At 40.4% G+C, this 25,718-nt stretch overlaps 1 protein-coding gene across 2 annotated transcripts in view; it reads left to right on the forward strand.

Annotated features, from left to right (window-relative positions):
• Positions 1–25,718, forward strand: part of reck (reversion-inducing-cysteine-rich protein with kazal motifs) — an 88,792-nt gene that overhangs the window by 13,471 nt on the left and 49,603 nt on the right. For both annotated transcript variants that reach the window (XR_013815654.1, XM_079805944.1), the window contains exons 2-6: positions 9,457–9,518; positions 12,302–12,376; positions 16,089–16,125; positions 16,396–16,481; positions 17,139–17,186. Coding sequence is in view for 1 of the 2 variants with exons in the window: in XM_079805944.1 (XP_079662070.1) it covers positions 9,457–9,518; positions 12,302–12,376; positions 16,089–16,125; positions 16,396–16,481; positions 17,139–17,186 (308 nt within the window). In the remaining variant the exon portion in view is untranslated. The remainder of the gene's footprint in view (positions 1–9,456; positions 9,519–12,301; positions 12,377–16,088; positions 16,126–16,395; positions 16,482–17,138; positions 17,187–25,718) is intronic.

A 25,718-nucleotide genomic window follows, 5' to 3' on the forward strand; every position in this document is an offset into this window, starting at 1 on the left:
TTTCCGATGATATGTGTTTTGTCAAGATTAGAAAAGATTTTAATTATAAAGTAGTTCAAATAAATGTTGTAATATGAAACATGACGCCGCCCACTGGGCTGCTAGAAGAATTTAAAGTACCATTTACATGGTAACGCAACATCCAATTTCAGGACAGTGTTCACAGAATAAATTTTGAGTTCGCAAGCTTTCGAATGATACCTAATTTATGATAATTACTCAAATATATGATACGAAAAAAAGGCGATTAAAAAAAGAGCGCCAGCGGGACGGTGACAGTTAAGAGGAAATCAAGATGGCTGCCAAGCTCAGCAATAACCAATCGTATTCTGGTTAACCACAGTTTCAGAAAATAATGACAGAGCTGCTAGTGAACACTTGTTCATCTTCATCTCTTCGTCTCTATTATTGCTGAAGGGCACGACATGTTGACCAGCCTGTGAAGGAACTTGAGGCTTTTCTGTGCTTTTCTGAGTGAATATGAGCGGCGGCCCTTTAAATACTCTTTCTGTCCTCCTCTCTATATTCAAACATGCATTCGTTTTTTCTTGTAAAACCAATATGTTGTGCTTCTTCACCAACATCATGACCATCATCACCAGAACCGATTCCGTATTAAGAATCTTTACATTTGCATCATGTACATCTGATCAGTTCAAACGCACGACCTTGTGTTTTCACACACTCCTCAGGACTGGTTATCAGCAGGTTAGTGAAGGTTTATCTGTTCCAGTTGTGAAGGCTTTGATCCTGATGGGATCCTCATGGTTAGCAGATCGCAGATCCTCTCGTCTGCTTCTCATTGGTGTTCGATCACCTTGGTTGAGGTCGTCAAAATGGCTGCCTTTCAAGTTGTGTTCAGTTCCTGGCCGAGATCCTGGGCTTTTTTGATTTGGGCTTTACCTTCTCCTTCACTGGAAACGATGGAGCGAAGAACACTTGTGAACAGAAGCAGTGGATGTTCAGAGACGGATGGGAATGAAGACGGGAATGCTTTTGATGTGCCATTATTACTATTCCTCAGAGGAACAGACACACAGCAGCAGCTCAGCCCAAACACTCGCACATGCTAACGCTGGACAGGGATCTGCTTCCCAACGGTCCAAGCTCGGCTAAAGATGTCTGATCATCTACTCATTTATTAAAAAATATCTGTAAAAAATGCAGTTCATATATGTGACCCTGGAGCCAGTCGTGCGTCTCACGGGTATATCCCATTACAATACATTATATGGGTCAAAATGATACATTTTTCTATTATGCCAAAAATCATTAGGATATTAAGATTTATATTGTATTATATTATTAAGCAAACACACTGAAGGCAGCCGCCCCGTCTCTCCTAACCCAATCTATGAGCATTCTCATCCTCAGCAGCTTCAGATCACTGACTTCATGCATCTTCAGATCACTTTATATAAGTGCACTGCAAAAAATGCTTTTCTTACTTGTATTTTTGTCTTGTTTTCAGTCCATGTATCAAACAAATCTTACATTAAGAAGCATTTACTAGACAAGCAAAAGTTTTTGTCTTGTTTTGGGGGAAAATAACTCTAAATTAAGGGAGTTTTTGCTTAAAATAAGCAAAATAATCTTGTTTTCTGTTTGAATTAAGATTATTTTGCTTACCCCATTGGCAGATTATTCTGCTTATTTTAAGCAAAACAAGATAAAAACTTTTGCTTGTCTAGTAAATGCTTCTTAATGTAAGATGTTTTAGATATTTGGACTGAAAACAAGACAAAAATACTAGTAAGAAAAGCATTTTTGCAGTGTAGTACACTAAAGCACTAGTGTTCCTGTGTGTTCATTGTGAAAGTCTTCCTCTTATAGACCCTTTTCACATTTCCGGGTTTCTCAGAGCGGACGTCGTCATAGTGGGGTTAAATATTATAGCTGTGAATGAGAGAATACATTCAATATTTTTCTGTGTGCCCATTTGCTCACATAGCAAAAGAAAAACGCCACAGTTGTGATTTCACAACTTTCAAAAAGAGGGAAAAATAAAGTGAGATTGATGAAAAGAAAGAAATATGTTCATTTTTACCATCACTCCCATAGACGCTGTTACTAAACACCCTCACAGCAGCAGTAACTTTTTTTATTGTAATTTGATGCAAAAGTAATAAAATACAAAGTATTAGTGTTATAAATGTACATATATATTTTTTTTAAATGAAAATACAAAAAACCATTGGAACGCGTCATCACAGTCAGTGTAAGGGTCTATCCCTCGATCTGAGAAGAGTTTCACAGATTCAGAAAGCACTGGTGTCCGCTCGATAAACGCCGCTGTGGAAAGCATGAGAGGAAAGGCGGATCATCGCTGGTGTGTCTCACTTCTGCTCATGTGAAAGCCAGACGCTCTGAGACAGAAAGCAGATGATGCAGAGGAGCACACTACAGCACTGAAGAAGAGCACTTAGCAGTGCACACACAACAGATCGAATCACACTGATGAAAGGAAGGAGCCTGGATGAGTCTGGGCTCAGATGAAAGCACTTCATTTTGATAATGATGACTTTTTCCAGAGGAGCATAAACAGATGAGAATATATTTTCTTAAGTTTTCAAAGCCACAACTCTCGCTTGTGATTATGATAAGCAAACAGTCGCTCACACACACTAGCTCTTCTCCAGCTCTGCTTCACGTCTGCTCTCAGTCTGATTTCATTCTCACATTCAGTGACATTTCCTGCTGGATATCTGTTAGTGTTAGTGTTAGTGTTAGTGTTAGTGTTAGTGTTACTGTTAGTGTTAGTGTTAGTGTTACTGTTACTGTTACTGTTAGTGTTAGTGTTAGTGTTAGTGTTAGTTTAGTGTTAGTGTTAGTGTTACTGTTACTGTTAGTGTTAGTGTTAGTGTTACTGTTACTGTTACTGTTACTGTTAGTGTTAGTGTTAGTGTTAGTGTTACTGTTACTGTTACTGTTACTGTTACTGTTACTGTTACTGTTAGTGTTAGTGTTAGTGTTAGTGTTAGTTTAGTGTTAGTGTTACTGTTAGTGTTAGTGTTACTGTTAGTGTTAGTGTTAGTGTTAGTGTTAGTGTTAGTGTTACTGTTAGTGTTACTGTTAGTGTTAGTGTTAGTGTTAGTGTTACTGTTAGTGTTAGTGTTACTGTTAGTGTTAGTGTTAGTGTTAGTGTTAGTGTTACTGTTAGTGTTAGTGTTAGTGTTAGTGTTAGTGTTAGTGTTAGTGTTAGTGTTACTGTTAGTGTTAGTGTTACTGTTAGTGTTAGTGTTAGTGTTAGTGTTACTGTTAGTGTTAGTGTTAGTGTTAGTGTTAGTGTTAGTGTTAGTGTTAGTGTTAGTGTTACTGTTAGTGTTACTGTTAGTGTTACTTTTACTGTTAGTGTTACTGTTAGTGTTACTGTTACTGTTAGTGTTAGTGTTACTGTTAGTGTTACTGTTAGTGTTACTGTTAGTGTTACTGTTAGTGTTAGTGTTACTGTTAGTGTTACTGTTAGTGTTAGTGTTACTGTTAGTGTTAGTGTTAGTGTTAGTGTTAGTGTTAGTGTTACTGTTAGTGTTAGTGTTACTGTTAGTGTTAGTGTTAGTGTTAGTGTTAGTGTTAGTGTTAGTGTTACTGTTAGTGTTAGTGTTAGTGTTAGTGTTAGTGTTAGTGTTACTGTTAGTGTTACTGTTAGTGTTACTTTTACTGTTAGTGTTACTGTTAGTGTTACTGTTACTGTTAGTGTTAGTGTTACTGTTAGTGTTACTGTTAGTGTTACTGTTAGTGTTACTGTTACTGTTAGTGTTACTGTTAGTGTTACTGTTACTGTTAGTGTTACTGTTAGTGTTACTGTTACTGTTACTGTTAGTGTTACTGTTAGTGTTACTGTTAGTGTTACTGTTACTGTTACTGTTAGTGTTAGTGTTACTGTTAGTGTTACTGTTAGTGTTACTGTTACTGTTAGTGTTACTGTTACTGTTAGTGTTAGTGTTAGTGTTAGTGTTACTGTTAGTGTTACTGTTACTGTTACTGTTAGTGTTAGTGTTACTGTTAGTGTTACTGTTACTGTTACTGTTAGTGTTAGTGTTAGTGTTACTGTTACTGTTAGTGTTAGTGTTACTGTTAGTGTTACTGTTACTGTTACTGTTACTGTTAGTGTTAGTGTTACTGTTAGTGTTACTGTTAGTGTTACTGTTACTGTTAGTGTTACTGTTAGTGTTACTGTTACTGTTAGTGTTAGTGTTACTGTTAGTGTTACTGTTAGTGTTAGTGTTACTGTTAGTGTTACTGTTAGTGTTACTGTTACTGTTACTGTTACTGTTAGTGTTAGTGTTACTGTTACTGTTACTGTTACTGTTAGTGTTAGTGTTACTGTTAGTGTTACTGTTACTGTTAGTGTTAGTGTTACTGTTAGTGTTACTGTTAGTGTTAGTGTTACTTTTAGTGTTACTGTTACTGTTAGTGTTACTGTTACTGTTACTGTTACTGTTACTGTTACTGTTAGTGTTAGTGTTACTGTTAGTGTTACTGTTAGTGTTAGTGTTACTTTTAGTGTTACTGTTACTGTTAGTGTTACTGTTAGTGTTACTGTTACTGTTAGTGTTAGTGTTACTGTTAGTGTTACTGTTAGTGTTACTGTTACTGTTACTGTTAGTGTTAGTGTTACTGTTACTGTTAGTGTTAGTGTTACTGTTAGTGTTACTGTTAGTGTTACTGTTACTGTTACTGTTAGTGTTAGTGTTAGTGTTACTGTTAATGTTACTGTTAGTGTTAGTGTTACTTTTAGTGTTACTGTTACTGTTAGTGTTACTGTTAGTGTTACTGTTACTGTTACTGTTACTGTTACTGTTAGTGTCACTGTTACTGTTAGTGTTAGTGTTAGTGTTACTGTTACTGTTACTGTTACTGTTACTGTTAGTGTTAGTGTTAGTGTTAGTGTTACTGTTACTGTTAGTGTTAGTGTTACTGTTACTGTTACTGTTAGTGTTAGTGTTACTGTTAGTGTTACTGTTAGTGTTACTGTTACTGTTAGTGTTAGTGTTACTGTTAGTGTTACTGTTAGTGTTAGTGTTACTATTAGTGTTACTGTTACTGTTAGTGTTACTGTTAGTGTTACTGTTACTGTTAGTGTTAGTGTTACTGTTACTGTTAGTGTTAGTGTTACTGTTACTGTTACTGTTACTGTTACTGTTAGTGTTACTGTTAGTGTTAGTGTTAGTGTTAGTGTTACTGTTAGTGTTAGTGTTACTGTTAGTGTTAGTGTTACTGTTGGTGTTACTGTTACTGTTAATGTTAGTGTTAGTGTTAGTGTTAGTGTTACTGTTAGTGTTAGTGTTACTGTTACTGTTACTGTTAGTGTTACTGTTAGTGTTAGTGTTAGTGTTACTGTTAGTGTTAGTGTTAGTGTTAGTGTTACTGTTACTGTTACTGTTAGTGTTACTGTTACTGTTAGTGTTAGTGTTACTGTTACTGTTACTGTTACTGTTAGTGTTAGTGTTACTGTTAGTGTTAGTGTTACTGTTAGTGTTAGTGTTACTGTTACTGTTAGTGTTAGTGTTACTGTTACTGTTACTGTTACTGTTAGTGTTAGTGTTAGTGTTAGTGTTACTGTTACTGTTACTGTTAGTGTTAGTGTTACTGTTAGTGTTAGTGTTACTGTTACTGTTACTGTTAGTGTTAGTGTTACTGTTACTGTTAGTGTTAGTGTTACTGTTACTGTTAGTGTTAGTGTTACTGTTACTGTTAGTGTTACTGTTACTGTTAGTGTTACTGTTAGTGTTACTGTTAGTGTTACTGTTACTGTTAGTGTTACTGTTAGTGTTACTGTTAGTGTTACTGTTACTGTTACTGTTAGTGTTACTGTTAGTGTTACTGTTACTGTTACTGTTAGTGTTAGTGTTACTGTTACTGTTAGTGTTAGTGTTACTGTTACTGTTACTGTTAGTGTTACTGTTACTGTTAGTGTTAGTGTTACTGTTACTGTTAGTGTTAGTGTTACTGTTACTGTTAGTGTTAGTGTTAGTGTTACTGTTACTGTTAGTGTTACTGTTACTGTTACTGTTACTGTTAGTGTTAGTGTTAGTGTTACTGTTACTGTTAGTGTTACTGTTACTGTTACTGTTAGTGTTAGTGTTACTGTTAGTGTTACTGTTACTGTTAGTGTTAGTGTTACTGTTACTGTTACTGTTAGTGTTAGTGTTACTGTTAGTGTTACTGTTACTGTTACTGTTAGTGTTAGTGTTACTGTTAGTGTTAGTGTTAGTGTTAGTGTTAGTGTTACTGTTAGTGTTAGTGTTACTGTTGGTGTTACTGTTACTGTTAGTGTTAGTGTTACTGTTAGTGTTAGTGTTAGTGTTACTGTTAGTGTTAGTGTTACTGTTGGTGTTACTGTTACTGTTAGTGTTAGTGTTAGTGTTAGTGTTACTGTTAGTGTTAGTGTTACTGTTGGTGTTACTGTTACTGTTAGTGTTAGTGTTACTGTTAGTGTTAGTGTTAGTGTTACTGTTAGTGTTAGTGTTACTGTTAGTGTTAGTGTTACTGTTAGTGTTAGTGTTAGTGTTAGTGTTAGTGTTACTGTTAGTGTTAGTGTTACTGTTAGTGTTAGTGTTAGTGTTAGTGTTAGTGTTAGTGTTAGTGTTACTGTTAGTGTTAGTGTTACTGTTAGTGTTAGTGTTACTGTTAGTGTTACTGTTAGTGTTAGTGTTACTGTTAGTGTTAGTGTTAGTGTTAGTGTTAGTGTTACTGTTAGTGTTAGTGTTACTGTTAGTGTTAGTGTTACTGTTAGTGTTACTGTTACTGTTAGTGTTAGTGTTACTGTTAGTGTTAGTGTTAGTGTTAGTGTTACTGTTACTGTTACTGTTACTGTTAGGGCCCTATTTTAACGATCTGAAACGCAAGTGTCAAAGCGGGAAGCGCAAGTAACTTTGTGGGCAGGTCTCGGCGCTGTTGCTATTTTCCCGGCGGGATAAATGGCTCTTGCGCCCGGCGCAAATCTAAAATGGGTTGGTCCGAAGTAGCTTCATTATTCATAGGTGTGGTTTGGGCGTAACGTGAATAAACCAATCAGAGCGTCATCCAACATTCCCTGTAAAAGCAGGTGCGCATGTTCCATTATGGATTGCTATTATTATGGCGTATTTACCAGGCGCACGCCAGGAGCGGTTCACAGCCGAGGAGACTGATGTTCTTGTAAGAGCAGTGAAAGACAGAGAAGTTGTGTTGTATGGGTATGGGAGAAACCCACCCAAAATAGCGTCGGTTAAACAGGCGTGGGAGGAAATAGCCACAATTGTTTCATCAGCTGGCATCCCCAGGACGTCGCACCAGTGCCGCAAGCGCTACAATGACATCAGAAGACAGGGAAAGTCCAAGCTTGCCAGCATCAATCGGGCACGCCGTGTAACGGGAGGTGGATCTGCCTCTACTCAGGACCTGACGCCAGCAGAGGACATCGCTGCGTCCACCCTCACCCATTTTTTTTCCTGGTTCTTGACGGACAAACCAATTTGTTAGATGTCCTTATATACATATATGTCTTGCCAGAAGTTGCCACTATTGGGCAAACAGGTCTCCTTAATTATTAGACTACAAGCCTGAATAATTTGTAAGCTAGATTTATGCCTATTTTTTCCACATCTTCGTGGCACACCACAATGATTTCCGTCATCTCATGTGTTAATATTTTTTAGTGTAACAATTTATGATTTGCAAAAATAACTGTTGCATCTGTGTAGATTACATGAGCAAAGTGTATGCGCGTTGTGCACGCTATACATTATGGTCAAGCATGCGCCCTTAAAATAGCATAATGAACAACGCGCAACGCGCCACTGACTTTAGACTAGGTTTTTTCTGGTCAGTGGCGCAATTGTTTAATGGAACAGCAAAATAGCACCAGGGATTGTTTGCGCCGGAACACGCCTCCTTTTTTGCGCTGAACCGCCCAGGGAGCGCAAGTTCATTCACTAGTTTAGCGACGTGCTTCTGTGGAGGGAAAAGCGCGCTTTGCGCGGGTGCAAAATAGGAATGACACATGCGTCGGTGTACAAAGTCAATTGCGCTGGGTGCAAGATAGGGCCCTTAGTGTTAGTGTTACTGTTAGTGTTAGTGTTAGTGTTAGTGTTACTGTTAGTGTTAGTGTTACTGTTACTGTTAGTGTTAGTGTTACTGTTACTGTTAGTGTTACTGTTACTGTTACTGTTACTGTTAGTGTTACTGTTAGTGTTAGTGTTACTGTTACTGTTAGTGTTACTGTTAGTGTTAGTGTTACTGTTAGTGTTAGTGTTACTGTTAGTGTTAGTGTTAGTGTTAGTGTTAGTGTTAGTGTTAGTGTTAGTGTTACTGTTACTGTTAGTGTTACTGTTACTGTTAGTGTTACTGTTAGTGTTACTGTTACTGTTAGTGTTACTGTTAGTGTTAGTGTTACTGTTACTGTTAGTGTTACTGTTAGTGTTACTGTTACTGTTACTGTTACTGTTAGTGTTACTGTTAGTGTTACTGTTACTGTTAGTGTTACTGTTAGTGTTAGTGTTACTGTTAGTGTTAGTGTTACTGTTACTGTTACTGTTAGTGTTAGTGTTACTGTTACTGTTAGTGTTACTGTTACTGTTACTGTTACTGTTAGTGTTACTGTTAGTGTTAGTGTTAGTGTTACTGTTACTGTTACTGTTAGTGTTACTGTTACTGTTACTGTTACTGTTAGTGTTACTGTTAGTGTTAGTGTTACTGTTACTGTTAGTGTTACTGTTAGTGTTAGTGTTACTGTTAGTGTTAGTGTTACTGTTACTGTTAGTGTTAGTGTTACTGTTAGTGTTAGTGTTAGTGTTACTGTTACTGTTAGTGTTACTGTTAGTGTTACTTTTACTTTTACTGTTAGTGTTAGTGTTACTGTTACTGTTAGTGTTAGTGTTACTGTTAGTGTTAGTGTTACTGTTAGTGTTAGTGTTACTGTTACTGTTAGTGTTACTGTTACTGTTAGTGTTAGTGTTACTGTTAGTGTTACTCTTAGTGTTAGTGTTACTGCTAGGATGTTATCCGTTAAGTGTACAGATATTTCCTTTGACCCTAAAGCATGATGCAGTGTCATGTGTGATTCGGGTAAACACCTGTGAAATCCTAACGCAACATTTCTTCACATTAATAACACACTGTGCCCTATGGTTATGCACTTTTCTTCGAGTGTAGCATTGATGTTGATTTAAATCTAAGCAGAGCTTCAGTAAAGGCACAATGTCCATATATAGTGTGAGGAGGAGAAGTGAAATCTCATCATGATTAACTGCAAACTGCCCATTTCACCATACTCAACAGTAGACGGACTATTTATGGGGGAATACAGAGTGCCGACAAAAGGGATTCTCCGTCAGCGCGGCTTAAAGTGAAATATGTTGGGAGTACAGTGGATGGAATGGACTGAACCTGCCCCCTCTCTCTCTCCATCTCTCTCTCTCTCCATCTCTCTCTCTCTCCATCTCTCTCCTTCTCCATCTCTCTCTCTCTCTTTAGATCCCTCCTGCTGCCATCATGCTGCAGAACTCTTTCCTCAGTGTAAGGGAGCGTGTGAACAGGTACGACACAACTAATGCAAAAACATATGAAGACATTAATGCACATTTGGCCATATAAATATGTAATAATAAAGGAAAAATGGTTCTTTATCTCTTTTCAAGGACAAATCTGGGTTGAAACTAAAGGAAATGCGACTTTTTATTATCTGCGCTGGTTATTATCTGAAAACTGTTTGTCTTTAAAGTCTCTAAAACATATTCAATTAACTGCATAATTTTTGCAAATCATAGTAAATCATTGATGAGACATGGCAATAATTCAGTCAGTAATATTACATACATTAGGAATGTATGCGCAGGTCAGGGGGATTGAATTCTTAATTTGTGTTAATGTGTTCGTTTTATTGCATTATTATTTATTAATAAATTTGCCAGATGAAATAATTGATCTAAAATTATTACTACCATTCATCTGTCCATCAGTATTCCCAGAATGGGACTTTTTAAATCTATGATTTAATATTTTTTTAATATGTGGAGATCTTTCCAAAATCTGGCCATGTGTTTATTTACAGTGATAACATGCCATATTCATATGATCATAAAAGGTCAAAAACATCTCAAATCTCATGTCAGTTCAGCGAACATGAATAATAACACACACAGATGTTGCTCTGGATGTGTAAAGCTGAGGAGTTCTTCCTTTGAAGGTGAAGAGTGTGTATGAGGTGTGTGTTTCCCTCTTCTGAATGGAGCTCTTGATGAAGTCAGGACGGGTCGGTTAACCCTCTCTAACCCGCAGCCTCAGCGAACACATGATCAAAACCATCACAGCAAGCTAAAAGCCCATCAGATGGGAGACGGGTCTATAAAACAGGAGATTAGGAGGAGAGAATAATGACACCTTGTTAGGGAGCGAGCGAGAGGGAGCGTGCGGATGGTAATCGCCAGGCGTTTCATCCTAATGGACGGCCGAAGCTTTGAAGAGAGCCTTTGAGAAGAGCCTGCTCAGCTTCAGAAGTCCTGCTGAAACAAAACATAAAGAGCAGAGCGAAGAAGAGGAACTTTCCCAAACGCACTGACGCTTGATTTATCTGCAGAGGCCGCTCTTTGTGCTGTGGGCGGAGCCGCGGCACGTGTGGGCGGAGTCGCGACGCGTGTGGGCGGAGCCGCAGCTTTGCTTTGATGCAGGGCAGCTGTTCTTCTGGAAAACAGCTTCAAACTTTACATTACAGTCGTGGAAGATCATATATAAACACATGCAAGTAGAAACAGACATGCAGATTATATATGTGTGAGTGTAGATTATCAAACTCTAGATTAGAAATAAAGTGTTTAATATTCCTGTGAGCTAAACGTCATATCCCGATCATTAATTTGAGCTCATATACAGTTCTTCAAATATTAATCAGAATGTGATAAAGACTCATATTGTGTGGAGTTCTGTTTTAATAGTGAATTTATACAACATAATTCATCCAGGCATGATGAACCAATGAAATATTAATAACTGATTATGTTGTAGTCAATGTAAACAATAGCCTTTTGTTTTGTACATAGTAAATTAAAACCTGTAATTTTCATTTCATTTTATTCTTTAATCAGGGACAATACACATTAATAATACATAAAATATGTAAAAATGTGCCAGATTTAGCCAACACTGGCTAATTTTCATCTGTCTAATTTTAGATTTTTGCCAAATAATTTAGACAGATATATTTTTAGTGTTTTGTTCTTCCCTCATATTAACAATATTTAAAAAATGAAATGTTTTCCTCATATTTTGAAGGTTTAATTGAGCTTGTAAGGTCATTAAACACTAACATCCCCTCCGGACGTCACTTTTAGACACGACTGTAAGAATTATTACATAATTATTATTAAATGATGTATTTGTATTAGGGCTGTCGAACACACTATACATTCGTTTATCTAATTAAATCTAATTAATTACATGATTTATTCATCATATTAAATTAGGATTTAATTAATTCAAATTATATGTTTTTTATAATATTTTTGAGCAAATAATCAAATGAATATTAATACAAATAAAAAAGCCAAATGAAGATAATTTTTTTTGTAAAATTTAATTTTCTTTTGTAAGTAATGAATAATGCTAAATTAACATAACATTGGCAGCTCTATTTTTAGGAAATGCTTAAATATTAACATAACTCCAGCACAATGACTCTCCACTCATGACTTTATGAAGATCTCCTGATGATTCCCTCCTCATGTCATCCCAGATGTTCATGTGATTTGGACCTTCAGCCGTTGGTTCCCATTGAAGTCCATTATGAGCAGAAAAATCCTGGAATGATCCTCAAAAAACTGAAGAAACACATGAACATCTGGGATGAGACGAGGAGGAGGAAAGATCAGGAGATGTTGATTCTGAACTGAACTCATCCTCTAATGTCTCCAGAATTGCACAAATAATGATGGTTTCCAAATGTTTTTCCAAATTCATGTGATTGGTTGAAGCTGGCAGAGCTCCGCCTCCAGGTCCTCTGATTGGCCGACACACTTCAGTAATATCTGTCATATAGTGATGGCTACTGCGGACGGACTCGCTGAAAACTAGGAGAAATGCCAAAAGTTCTCACAATTTCTTCATAACAAGACGAGATTTGTTTTTAATGCAGAAAGAAATGATTTGAAACATCTGCCAGCAAATTCATGTTTGGTCCTGTTCTGTCCCTGTGGGTCAGTAATTATCCTTCATCACTGAGGCAAACGCTGGCCAAACCATGAGCCGGCCGCTCTGTGGAAGCTCCAGCATCCATAATTCAGCAGATCTGGAGAGCTGATGTGTGTTTTCTGTCGTTTCTCTGCAGCTCGCGACCATCAGAAGCGAATCCCGTCTGAGGCATCTTCTCCTGCGTCTGCCGAGCTACTGCCCGGAGTCTCTGGTAAGGCCACAGGAAGTCTTAAACACTTCCTGTTTGTGCTGTGGTTCCACCTGCTCAGATGGACGTCCTCCTCCCTCTTTCCCTCCGTATCAAAGCTGGAATGCCAGCCGGCAATATGCAATTACACCCAGCCTCTAATTAGCCATAGTGGAAGCCTCAGGCCTATTTTATTTGGACGCTAATTCACCCAAATGGATGCAAATGGATTTTTGGAAGGATAGAAAATCTCGTGCAACCTTTTAAATGTGTTGAGAAGCATTTCAAACTCCAGCTCAAGCATGTTTTTTTGACTCTAATGCATCAGAAACCACATTGTTTTTATGCTCCTCGCAATTTGTGTTGCCGGCGTGTGTTGGCGAGTCTCCTGTTGGTCGGGTCGATTATCTGGTCAAAGCCCAGGCTCTGCTCGAATGTTCCCTGGATCCGACAGCATCCGACCGCGAGGGTTTATGCTCTCAGAAATGCATGCACTTTTAATTAAAGAGTCACATTAGGAGACTTTCTGGAGCCCCGTCGGGTTAAGAACAAATAATAAGAGCTTGACTAATACTGAAGTCCAAAGCGGCTGTACAAGTGCTCTCTCGCTTTATAATACATCTGAGATGCTTCACGTATGAAATATATATATAATACTAGGGCTATCAAAAGATTAATCACGATTAATCGCATCCAAAATAAAAGTTTGTGTTTACATAATAAATGTGTGTGTACTCTGTTAATTATTATTTCTATATAAATACACACACAAGCATGTATATATTTAAGAAAAAAATATTATTTTTATATATAAAACATTTATATATATTATAGATTATATAAATGTATAAACAGTCAAATATTTCTTAAATATATAAACAAATGTGTGTGTATTTATATATAAATAATAATTAACAGAGTACACACACATATATTATGTAAACACAAACTTTTATTTTGGATGCGATTAATCGCGATTTATTTTGGACAGCCCTAATTAATACTTTTATTCATCAAGGACGCATTAAATTGATCAAAAGTTACAGTAAAGACATTTATAATGTGACTAAAGATTCTCTAATCTCTAATAAATGCTGTTCTTCTGAACTTTATATTCATCACAGAATCCTGAGAAATCAAATGTTAGACCTTAAGGAGCGATTCTGGCATTTCAGCATTAAGGCGGCTCAACCCCCAATGAGGGTATGATTTAATAATAGTAATAATAATAATAGTAATTTGATATATTGTTTGTACACTAGGCTCTCAATCCCTGATATTGAATCAATTTATAATTATTTTAATAACCCGCTAATATTCATTACTATTCAGAATATAGACACACATTATATTACTGTAATTGTCTCTGTGGGTAAACATTTTCAACACATGTAATGTTTTAAACACTATTACTGTTTTAAACTCTAGTTTCGAGCAGTAAAACTAACTTTAAAGAAGATTTACATTTCTCGTTTTCATTAATGGAGATAACAAATGTGCCGTGCTTTATTGGAGGATTTCTGGTGGAACACAAACACACTTTAACTTTAACTCATCCGCTCATGCCATTTACACTCACTTTTATAGGGGGATTTATAATAAAAGTAATATTATAACACAGGTTTAGCAGCTTTATTACTCTGAAGTTTGTCTGGCTATCACCAGACCAAGCTCAATTTAAGATTGAACGGAGTCTGCTCTGTATTTTCTACTGCACAAGAGGTGTGATCAACGGGCATACATTAAATGACTCTGTATGCAATTGGATAGTCCTTCAACCAATCAGAACACAAGAGGCGTGATCAACGGGCAACGACCCATCCCTTCTCTATCCGTCATCGTGTTAAACCCGCCAATAGCGCGCCAAGTGGATAAGCCGGTCTGTGATTGGTTCCCGCAAAAGTGTAACAGAAGCAGTAGAAATGAATGTACAGGTTTCCAGGGCGAAATCAAATCTCCGGCAGATCAGGCTGGATATCATAATCTATCCATAAATGCAGACACATCTGCTTTAGATGCTGATGTTGAGCGGGGATGAGGGATGAGCCGAAGCCGCGGTTTATATGAGTTTAAAGAGCACCAGTTATGGAGATCATCACACATTTATAGAGAGGCTGGAGGGAAATGTAGGGGATAAAGCTCTCCTATAATGGGCCTAGAGACGGCCCTGTGTATGACGGTTTCCACAGAAATATCAACTGATAATAATCATAAATGAATGATTAGTGAAGGATAATGAAGACTGGAGTTTACAGTAATAAATGCTTCTTTCAGAACATTAAAAAATCTCACAGACCCCAAACTTTTGAACAGTAGTGTATGTTTATTTAGCGTTTTTCTTATTTAATCCATTTTTGCCAAATTTGTACACATTATAATTAATACAGTTTTTTTTTTGCTAACACAATTTTTCAAACTAGTCTGGTTTTATCAAAATACTTCACACAATTCACAAAACCACACCCAAAATACCTCATATATCCTGCAAAATGAAGCACTGCAACCGAAACTACACACAGCATTATCAAAATCAAACTTTTGGACGAAATGGCACACACTTCATTCATATTACCAGATTTGTGTCTAACCAACTACACACTGTTGGGCATAATGAAGAGCGCCCTCATCTTTAGTATGCTTTGCCATAATACTAACATTTTTATCAAATTGTTCACATGCATATTTGCAGAAACACACACATGCTGTTGAAACATTTTATTGTTTTTATTTTTCACTACGGTAAACAAGTCAGTGCAACAGATGCACAACAGATATATTTGCATGACTGAACAAAAATATTCTCACAAAAAACAATAAACTGAAAAAAAAATTCAGAAAAAATATATTACAGTAAAAAAACAGGTGCTGACCTGTGGTGTTTTCTAGAGCTTCATCCTGACTGAAGTGTGAACATTAACCATTGAGGTGTTTGGCCTCATGTATTGGCCAATCAGATCATGACGTGTCATTCTGAATGCCAGTGTTTTGAAATGGCAAACATGTGACTTTATGTCAGATTGTTGTGTCTTATGCAAAGAACCGTGTTCAGTGCATTTAAAAAGTGCCATTTTGAATCGCAAAATGTGTGTAAAGCAGAAAATGTCAAGTCAAGTCAAGTCAACTTTATTTATATAGCGCTTTTAACAATGTAGATTGTTTCAAAGCAGCTTTACAGTGTTAAACAGGAAAATAATGCAGCATAATTTTATTCAGCTGTATAGCCATTCTGGAAAAATTTCAAGTATCATACAGTGACAGTGTGGGCTTTAGATCAATAATTTGATCAGTAATTTAGTTTAAATGGTTAATTTAGTTTATTATTTAGATGTATTTCGATGTTTAGTTGAAAAATTTAGTGTCCCCAACTGAGCACGCCAAGCCAGAGGCAACAGTGTTTAGACTTTTGAAGACTTGAGAAGAGGTTTTGCTCTCTGTGTGTCAGTTTAAATAATTGTGCTGTCCATGTCATTTTAGTGTGTTAGCAATTGGAAAAAACTGTAATATCATACCAATTTGAGTAAAAAAGAATGTAAAACAGTGCTGAATACTCCATGTTGTTTCTGTGTTTAATGTTTAAATAATAAAGCAGACGTTTTGACTGTCAGATTTGAGAGTTTTGGATGTGAAGCGTTGTGTTATCATCTCTCTCCGTGAACAATGATGTGAAAGAGAAGAGTTGGACGGACATGAGAGTGTTTTCTCCGTTTAACGCTGAACGTCTTCTTGTTGTTTTCAGACTGAACTCTGGATCTGCATCAACGGCACATTACCGGGTGAGTCCAGATGTCGAACACACACCTGTGCCAGTCTTAAAAGAACAAGAGAGGATTTAGAGTCTCTGAAGACCTAATGCCTCCCAGATGCAAAAATATCAGACTTCACATCAGTCACAGTACACCTCGAGCTGCCCGCTAGAGTCACTCCAGAGCTTTGAAGAACCGCAGAAGCGGAGCGGAGAACATTAAACGCGTGTCAGGAGGAGAGATTTGTTCAGATTAATGCCTTGTTTTTCTGACACTCATTAAAGTGGCGTGTGTTTGCAGGTGCGTCGAAGAAGTCTGATGGCTGGGTGGGTCTGGGCTGCTGTGAGCTGGCCATCTCCAGCGAATGCCGGCGCGACTGCAAACAGGTCCCACACACACACACACACACACACACCCACACACACACACACCCACACCCACACACACACACACACACACACACATGTTTGTTTTTGTGAAATGTGAGGACATTCCATAGGCGTAATGGTTTTTATACCGTACAAACCGTATTTTCTATCCCCTTACACTGCCCCTAAACCTACCCATCACACACACACACACACACACACACACACACACACACACACACACTGCCCCTGCCCCTAAACCTACCCATCACACACACACACACACACTGCCCCTGCCCCTAAACCTACCCATCACACACACACACACACACACACACACACACACACACACACACACACACACACACACACACACACACACACACACACACACACACACACACACACACACACTGCCCCTACCCATCACAGGAGACTGTGCAGTTCACTTTCTGTGAAAAAAACCTCATTCTGTGATTTATAAGCATTTTGAAAAGTGAGGACATGGGGAACGTCCTCATATTTCACCCTCTTTTTGTAATACCCATGTCATTATACACATTTGTGTCCTGATATTTCACAAAAACATGCACACACACACACACACACACACACACACTGCTGCACTCGCACCTGGGACTCTGAGAGGTCTTAATATTTCTCTCTTCTGTTCAGGCATCATCAAAAAATGACATCACAAAAGTCTGCAAGAAAGACTCGGAGGTGGGAGTTTTTCCTCTATTTTACGAAAGTTGCAAATGTGAGAAATAAAGATGCATTTGTGAGAGATGATTACAGTTTAGCTTCACACATTTCACACGTCAATTATTAAGGGTTATTTGTGTACGCCCAAGTGGAATCAGGCTTTCATAAAATACAGATGTAACTATATGTCTACATGTCAGACGAGCTGATCTTGAATTCTCCTGTTATGACATCATAACAGGAACAGTTACCTCCCTTTCCTCCGCCCAGAGAATGTGCCACGCCCATGCCAGCGCCATATTTATCATGCATAGTTGCCAGGGTCGCGGTTTTCCCGCACAATTGGGCTATTTTAAAAAAAGAGTCGCGGGAAAAATTACGGAGCCGCGGGTTGCGTTTTTTTCGGCTACTTTTATAATAATGTACCGTGGCCAGAAAAAAAATAGCAGGCAAAGAAAAATGAAAATGGAAGAGAGCACAAATGTCTAAAAGAAAACAGCCCTGAGATTGTATATAGTTCTGTTATATACACACATACGCTACCAGTCAAAAGTTTGGAAACTGTACTATTTTGTTATTTAAAAAAGCTGTAATATTGTGAAATATTACTAAAAAAAGTTAAATATTTCACAAAAGTACTGTTTTTGCTGTATTTTGGATCAAATAAACGCCTTGGTGAGCAGAAGAGACTTCTTTAAAAAACAATCAAAATAGTACAGTCAGTTTCCAAACTTTTAATATATATATAAATATATATAAAGTTTATTTTTAGGCCCTTTGGAAAACTGGAAAATTGGGCTAGTTTTCATTCCATTTGGGCGGGTTTTGAGCGGTCATTGGGCTGGAAATATTTCTGGGACCTGGCAACCCTGAGATCATGGCTTGTGAACGAGTGAATGCTGGCAGTTTCTCAGTGTTTTGATGTTCAAATATAAACAGAAGTCTTTTCTCAGTTCCTTCTGATCTGTGATCAGTGATTTCTGATGTGTAGCTAATTATTCAAGTTCACACAGAATCATTTACTAAAGTTACTAACTTTCTGACATGAGTGACAGTCCCTCCGACTAGAAATAAACTAATAACCTGAAGAATATGCTAGTAATACAACAGTTCACTGAACTGAGACGTGCTGAGAGAACTGATGAGAAGTGAACTCAGGTCATTCCGTCTCTCTGGCAGACTAGTAGACCTCGTTAAACCACGCCCCCTCCACTACAACATCTAACACTCATTTCAAATGCAAAGATGTCAGCCAATCACAACAGTGGGCGTTTTTACTGAAGTCTTACAGCAGACACGCCCCTTGAAACAAGGCATTCAGCCACAGGGCAAACATCAGTATAGAAAAAATGCCTTTTATTTCTAAATTATGAGATTTTATGATGTAAAAATCATACTAACAATATAAGTACACCTCAGAATACATTATAAAATAAAATAAAATAAAAAATCCATGCCATGGGAGCTTTAATATAAACATGCAGCATTATCTCTGTTACGCTGGTAATGCTTTCGCCACCTCGCATCGGCCGCCTTCTTCAGACTGTAGATAAGGCAGGATTTGATTCGTTAAGCATGAAGAGACTTATCCGTCCGGCCTGGCCGCTCGCTCTAATGTGAACCCGGATGCGCTATCATTCGGCACATATCCAAGAGTTTGTGTGGAGTGTGGAAGCTGAAGCATAGCTGACATGACAGGCGCCGGCGCGATCACTTGAACAAATCTCTTTTCTTTGCATGATTCATTGGCGTTACAGTACAGAATGGCTCATTATCCCGAACATGCTTTGGATTTTCCCGGTGTGTCCTTCACATAAAATCAGTCGACAGCTTTCATACACAACCTAGGAAGTCAGGGAAGATCTCGTTCTTTACGTTTCGTTTCAAGCTGTTCACACATTGGCAATACAAAAGCAGTAATACATGAACATTCGTACATAAAGCCTCTTTAAACTTAAACTTCACTATTGTTTGCACCACAGACATGATCGTCCAGCTTGAGGATTAATGTGGTTTTGGTTTTATTTATGTACTGTTATGGCATTTCTTCATATTTTGAATCTACAACCCCAAATCGGAAAAAGTTGGGACAGTATGGAAAACGCAAAAAAAAAAGAAGTGATTTCTAAATTTACTTTGACTTGTATTTCATTGCAGACAATATGAACACAAAATATTTCATGTTTTGTCTGGTCAACTTCATGTCATTTGTAAATATGCATCCTTTCCTGTCATTCAGACCTGCAACACATTTCAAAAAAAGTTGGGACAGGAGCAATTTAGGGCTAGTAATGAGGTAAAATGGTTAAATAATGATGTGATTTGAAACAGGTGATGTCAACAAGTGATTGTAATTATGATTTGCTACAAAAGCAGCATCCAAGAAAGGTCTAATCCTTTAGGAGCAAAGACGGGCTGAGGATCACCAGTTTGCCAACAAATACGTGAGAAAATTATTGAAATGTTTAAAAACAATGTTCCTCAAAGAAAGATAGGAAGAGATTTGGATATTTCACATTCAACAGTGCATAACATAATTAAAAGATTCAAAGAATCTGGAGGAATTTCAGTGCGTAAAGGACAAGAGCGCAAGCCTAAGCTGAACAACCGTGATCTCCGATCCCTCAGGCGGCACTGCATCAAGAATCGTCATTCATCTAGAAGCCATATCACCACATGGGCTCAGGACTACTTTGGCAAACCTTTGTCAAGTACCACAATACGTAGTTACATCCACAAATGCCAGTTAAAACTGTACTGTGCCAAAAGGAAGCCCTATGTTAACAGTGTCCAGAAGCGCCATCGACTTCTCTGGGCTCGAGGCATCTGGGATGGACCATCACACAGTGGAAACGTGTACTGTGCTCAGATGAAGCAGTATTTCAGGTATTTTTTGGGAGGAATGGACGCTGTGTGCTCCGGACCAAAGAAGAAAAGGATCATCCAGACTGTTACCAGCAACAAGTCCAAAAGCCAGGGTCTGTCATGGTATGGGGTTGTGTCAGTGCCCTTGGCAAAGGTAACTTGCACTTCTGTGAAGGCACCATTAATGCTGATAAGTACATAGAGATTTTGGAGCATAATATGCTGCCTTCAAGAAGACATCTTTTCCAGGGACGTCCATGCATATTTCAACAAGACAATGCAAAAGCACATTCTGCACACATTCTGCAGTCCTGGCTGTGGAGGAAGAGGGTTCGGGTACTTGACTGGCCTGCCTCAGTCCCGACCTGTCTCCAATAGAGAATGTGTGGAAGACCCCGTACTGTTGCCCACCTTAAGACTTGTTTGCAGGAAGAATGGGACAAAATTACACCTGAAACACTTCATCACTTGGTGTCTTCAGTCCCTAAACGTCTTTTAAGTGTTGTGAAAAGGAATGGCAACATTACAAAGTGGTAAATGCGTTAATGTCCCAACTTTTTTTGAAATGTGTTGCAGGTCTGAATGACAGGAAAGGATGCATATTTACAAATGACATGAAGTTGACCAGACAAAACATGAAATATTTTGTGTTCATATTGTCTGCAATGAAATACAAGTCAAAGTAAATTTAGAAATCACTTTTTTTTTTTTTTTTTTTGCGTATTCCATACTGTCCCAACTTTTTTTTCTGATTTGGGGTTGTAGATGAAAGTACATCATCTGCATATAAACTCGTCATGTTCAGATGAAGGGAGTCTTTATCTCTGAAGCATCACAGAGTCAATATTCTCTGTTTGTTTGTGTGTTTCCTCATTTAAAGCCTCTTCATGAGGGCGTTTGATCAGTGTTGAGCAGAGCAGGATATAACGTCGCCACATTACAGTCCGGTCAGTCTGGACCTCTGACTGAGGGTCATGAAAGGAAAACGGTTCCCTATAGAAATCCTGCTGACGTCATGTCGTCTGTGCTGTGTTTGCTCCGGACACACTCCTGCCAGCTTTAGCTCTCAGCTCTGCACTCACAAAAATTACTCTTTGAATGAACATAAAAAAATCCAAATTTCCACATGATTAACTTGCTTTATTTCAGCCTTATGCAATTCTGTTATTCCAATTTAATGTACTTACGTTGGGTCAACTTAATTTATTATGGTTGATTGAACTTATTTACTATGGTTAGGCACAGCTTAATTTAATTGTGTCAGCCCAAATAATTTGCAATGTTTTGGACCAACTCATTTATTTAAGTTAGCCTAACAAAAGTGCTTAATGCTGAAAGAAAGCCATTTAATCACATGGAAATCCTTACCATGATTTAACTACATTAATTCAAAGAATAGCTTTTGAGTGTATTTACAAAACCTTTTACAAGATTTTATTGGCTAGCCTGAAGATGGTTGTGTTACATCCATGGCATGCCCAGAGCAGATTTATATTATTAAAACAACTTTAATAGTTTTTAGTAGGTCAAGCACATGCTCTACACTTCACCACAATGGTAACACTAACATAAAACAACTTTTAAACACCAACATAACAAAACATTAAGCATTAAAAAGTCTCTCAATTTTCTCATCTTGTTAAAAATGCATCAAATTGCACTTTATTTAAACATTTACTCTCCGAATTCAGCCCCTTTGCAAAGCATGATGGGAAGTCTTATTTCTTTGGGTTACTTGATTGAAACCGTCTCGGTTACGACTGTAACCTTAGTTCCCTGATAGGGAACGAGACGCTGCGTCACCGCTCTGGGAACGCCTCTGCTTGATTGCGTCGTGAAGCACGTATGTCATCAGTCCAATAGAGAGACGGAACGTCATAGGCGGGTGACGTCATAGACCCGGAAGCTATAAAGCACACCGGCAAACACACGCCGTTAGCTTCTGAAGAAGGCCTGAAACAAGGCGCTTGCGGGCATGCGAGGAGTATGGCCGGGTGACGCAGCGTCTCGTTCCCTATCAGGGAACTAAGGTTACAGTCGTAACCGAGACGTTCCCTTTCAAGGGAACTCGAGCTGCGTCACCGCTCTGGGAACGAGAATACTCACGTCCCCATGCGAGTCTGGATGCCCGCCTGAGACAGCTACGAGGCGAGCACCCGAGACCCCGGAGTAGCAGAAACATCAGGTGATCTCGACACCATAAGGTGAAGAGTCTCCACTTTAGGTAGTAAAGTTTCCTCGTAGAAGGAGCTCTGGAGTGTAGAATGGTCTCAACAACCTCAGTTGAGAGACCGGAACTTATGAGTTGGGCCCCCTCAGAGGCCAAGCCCACAGTTTCCACAACTCCAGGCGGGGGTGAACAAAAACTCCGCCCGCCTGAGAGAGAAGGTCCCTCCTGAACGGGCTCTCCAGGGGAGAGCCGTCGAGAAGAGACACCAGATCCGAGAACCATACCCGGCCCGGCCAGAACGGGGCTACTAGCAGGAGACGGCGTCCCGGCGCACTCTCTCTAGAACTCCCGGAAGCAGAGCGATCGGGGGGAAAGCGTACAGGGGCAGCCTCGGCCACTCCTGTACCATCGCATCCAGTCCGAGAGGAGCTGGAGGCGACAGGGAGAACCACAGACGACAATGAGAGTTCTCGTGAGTGGCGAACAGGTCCACTTGGGCCCTGCCGAACTTCTCCCAAAGGAGCTCCACCACATCGGTGTGGAGTCTCCACTCCCCGGGCCTTGGCCCCTGCCTCGACAGGATATCTGCTTCCACGTTCAACCGCCCAGGAATGTACATAGCCCTGAGTGACAGCAATTTTCCCTGAGCCCAGAGGAGGATAAGGCGCGCCAGCTTGTATAAGCGACGGGACCTCAAACCCCCCTGATGGTTGATGTAGGAGACCACCGATGTGCTGTCTGTGCGCACAAGCACATGATGGCCCCTGAGATGCGGCAGGAAGTGCTTCAGAGCCTGAAACACCGCCAACATTTCCAGGCAATTTACATGCCACGAACGCTGGTGCTCCTGCCACAGACCCTGGGCCGAGCGACCACTCATGGTCGCCCCCCAGCCCGTAAGGGAGGCATCCGTGGTCAGAGAAGTACGCTGACACTGTGCCCCCAGCAACGGGCCCTGGGTCAGGAACCTGGGGTCCTTCCACATAACCAAGGTGCGGAGACACCGCCGCGTTGCCTGGATTACGCGAAAGGGGTTCCCCCTCGGGGAAAAACCCCTGGTCTTGAGCCACCACTGTAGCGGCCTCATGAACAGCAGGCCCGAAGGAATAACCGGCTGCCATCAGACCCAACAGTCTCTGAAACTGCTTTACAGTGAGCGGCTGGTCTAGCTTCACCCCTTTCACTGCTGAGAGGATCGACCCCACGTGAGGCTCCGACAGACGAGCCTGCATAGCGACGGCTCGGTTCAGGACGCGAAGATCCAAGATGGGGCGCAGCCCACCATCCTTCTTTGGCACTATGAAGTACCGGCTGTAAAAGCCTGACTTCCTGTCCGGGGGGGGGGGACCCTCTCTATAGCCCCCTTTTGCAGCAGAGTCTGTACTTCTTGAGTCATCACCAGAGCCTGCACCGGGTCCACCACAGTGGAGAGGACCCCGTTGAAGCTGGGGGGACGGCATCTGAACTGAATCGCGTACCCCAACTTTACACATCGCAGGACCCAACGAGATATGTGAGGCAGATTTTCCCACTCTGACACAAAATCTACTAAGGGAACCAGTCTCTCGAGGCTGGTCTCTGATGTACTCTGCACCGCGAGTGCAGCGCCCTGAAGCGGCGAACCGGCAGGGAACGACTGCCCAGCAGCAGACGAGACCTGAGGCTTACGGGGAAGGAACTGCTTGAGCGCCGCTGCCTGTTTTTTCGCCTCCAGGAACCTGTCGGTAACCGTGGTGACGGCGTCACCGAACAGGCCCTCCGGAGACAGCGGCGTATCAAGCAAAAAGCTCTTGTCCCTTTCCTTGATATCCGTAAGGTTCAGCCATAAATGCATCTCCGTGGCCACCAGGGCTGCCATAGAACGGCCGACGCATCGGGCCGTCTCCTTGGTGGCACGGAGAGCGAGATCGGCAGTCGATCGAAGTTCATTAATAGTATCGATCTCATGGCTTTCCCCCAGGTCCCTTAGCAGATCAGCCTGGTATGCCTGCACGATAGACATCGTGTGCAGACACGCGGCGGCTTGACCTGCTGCCGAGTATGCTTTGCCCACAAAAGATGATGTCACTTTAAGAGGTTTTGTGGGCAAAGTCGGAGCCTTTACGGTCGACGCAGACTCGGGTGACAGATGGCTCGCAAGCGTCTGTTCAACCTGAGGCAGCTGACCGTAACCGTGTCTTTTCCACCTCGAGATTTTACTATAAACTGACGTCTGCGGGGTGAAAATGCGTGCAGACACGGGCCGCTTCCAAGACCTCGACACCTCGGTGTGGAGGTCCGGAAAAAACGGCAGACTCCTACGAGGAGGCTGAACAGAGCGCACAGGGAGAAAGCGCTCGTCGAGTCTGCTTTTTACGGCAGCTCGCTCATGATGTTCATGTGGCCAGTCAATATGTAGTCTGGCCACCGCTCTGCTCAGCACCTCCATGAGCTCCTCACTTGCAGGGGAATGAAGTGACGAGTCTCCACCCCCTGCATTGATGCTACAGACATCAACCTCCTCGGAGGAAGATAGCTGCAGCATCGCGGCCGCTCCCCGGGGGGTAGAAGCCGCAGAGCGGGCTCCCGAACCCAGAGAGGCAGCGCTGGATCTGGCGGGTGAAGGAAGAGATAGGGCGGGGCCCGTCTCCATCCCCTCCGTCAGATCCTTTTGCGAACCCCACGACATGAGTCGCCGCTGAGCCTCAGCAGCAGCGGGACCCGTGCCGTGGGGAGCGCTAGCCGGGACGCCCTCCTCGAAGAGTGCCCGGCGGGATCGCAGCATGCGAAGAGGCAGAGCCTCACAATGCTCGCAGCCGGCACCCTCGAGTGCCGACTGCGCGTGCTGCTCTCCCAAACAAACAACGCACATCAAGTGTGTATCCCCGCTCGTGATGTAGCGTGAGCAGGGAGGAACACACTGTCTGTAACGCTGTTCGCTCGTCATACTTTTTTTCTCTTATCAATGTGGTGAGAGTGCAAACGAAACAAAACAGTCTGAACTCAGACACAACACAAAGACACTTTGGACAGATTTTACACAGAGCGCTTGTTGAAGGCAACAGAAGCTAACGGCGTGTGCTTGCCGGTGTGCTTTATAGCTTCCGGGTCTATGACGTCACCCGCCTATGACGTTCCGTCTCTCTATTGGACTGATGACATACGTGCTTCACGACGCAATCACGCAGAGGCGTTCCCAGAGCGGTGACGCAGCTCGAGTTCCCTTGAAAGGGAAATGTTATTTCAAAATGAAAACATCAAGTTATGTCAAAGAGTAACGGTTTTAAATCAGTTGAACATGAATCAATTACATTTGAACCAGAAACCTGATATAATGGTGTTAAATCAAGATGAATTGCTTAAATAAAGTGAACAGCATCAGAAAATCCTTTTTTTGAGTGTGAGGAGTCACTGTGCAAACTCAAGCATGCTTCAATTTTTTTTTAAATAAAATAAAAATAATTACAAATAATTATTTTTTATTTATATATTTTTAAATTAAATTAAATTAAATTAAATTAAATTAAATTAAATTA

The sequence above is a fragment of the Gobio gobio genome, assembly GCF_949357685.1.
Source record: "Gobio gobio genome assembly, chromosome: 23".
NCBI lineage: Eukaryota > Metazoa > Chordata > Actinopteri > Cypriniformes > Gobionidae > Gobio > Gobio gobio.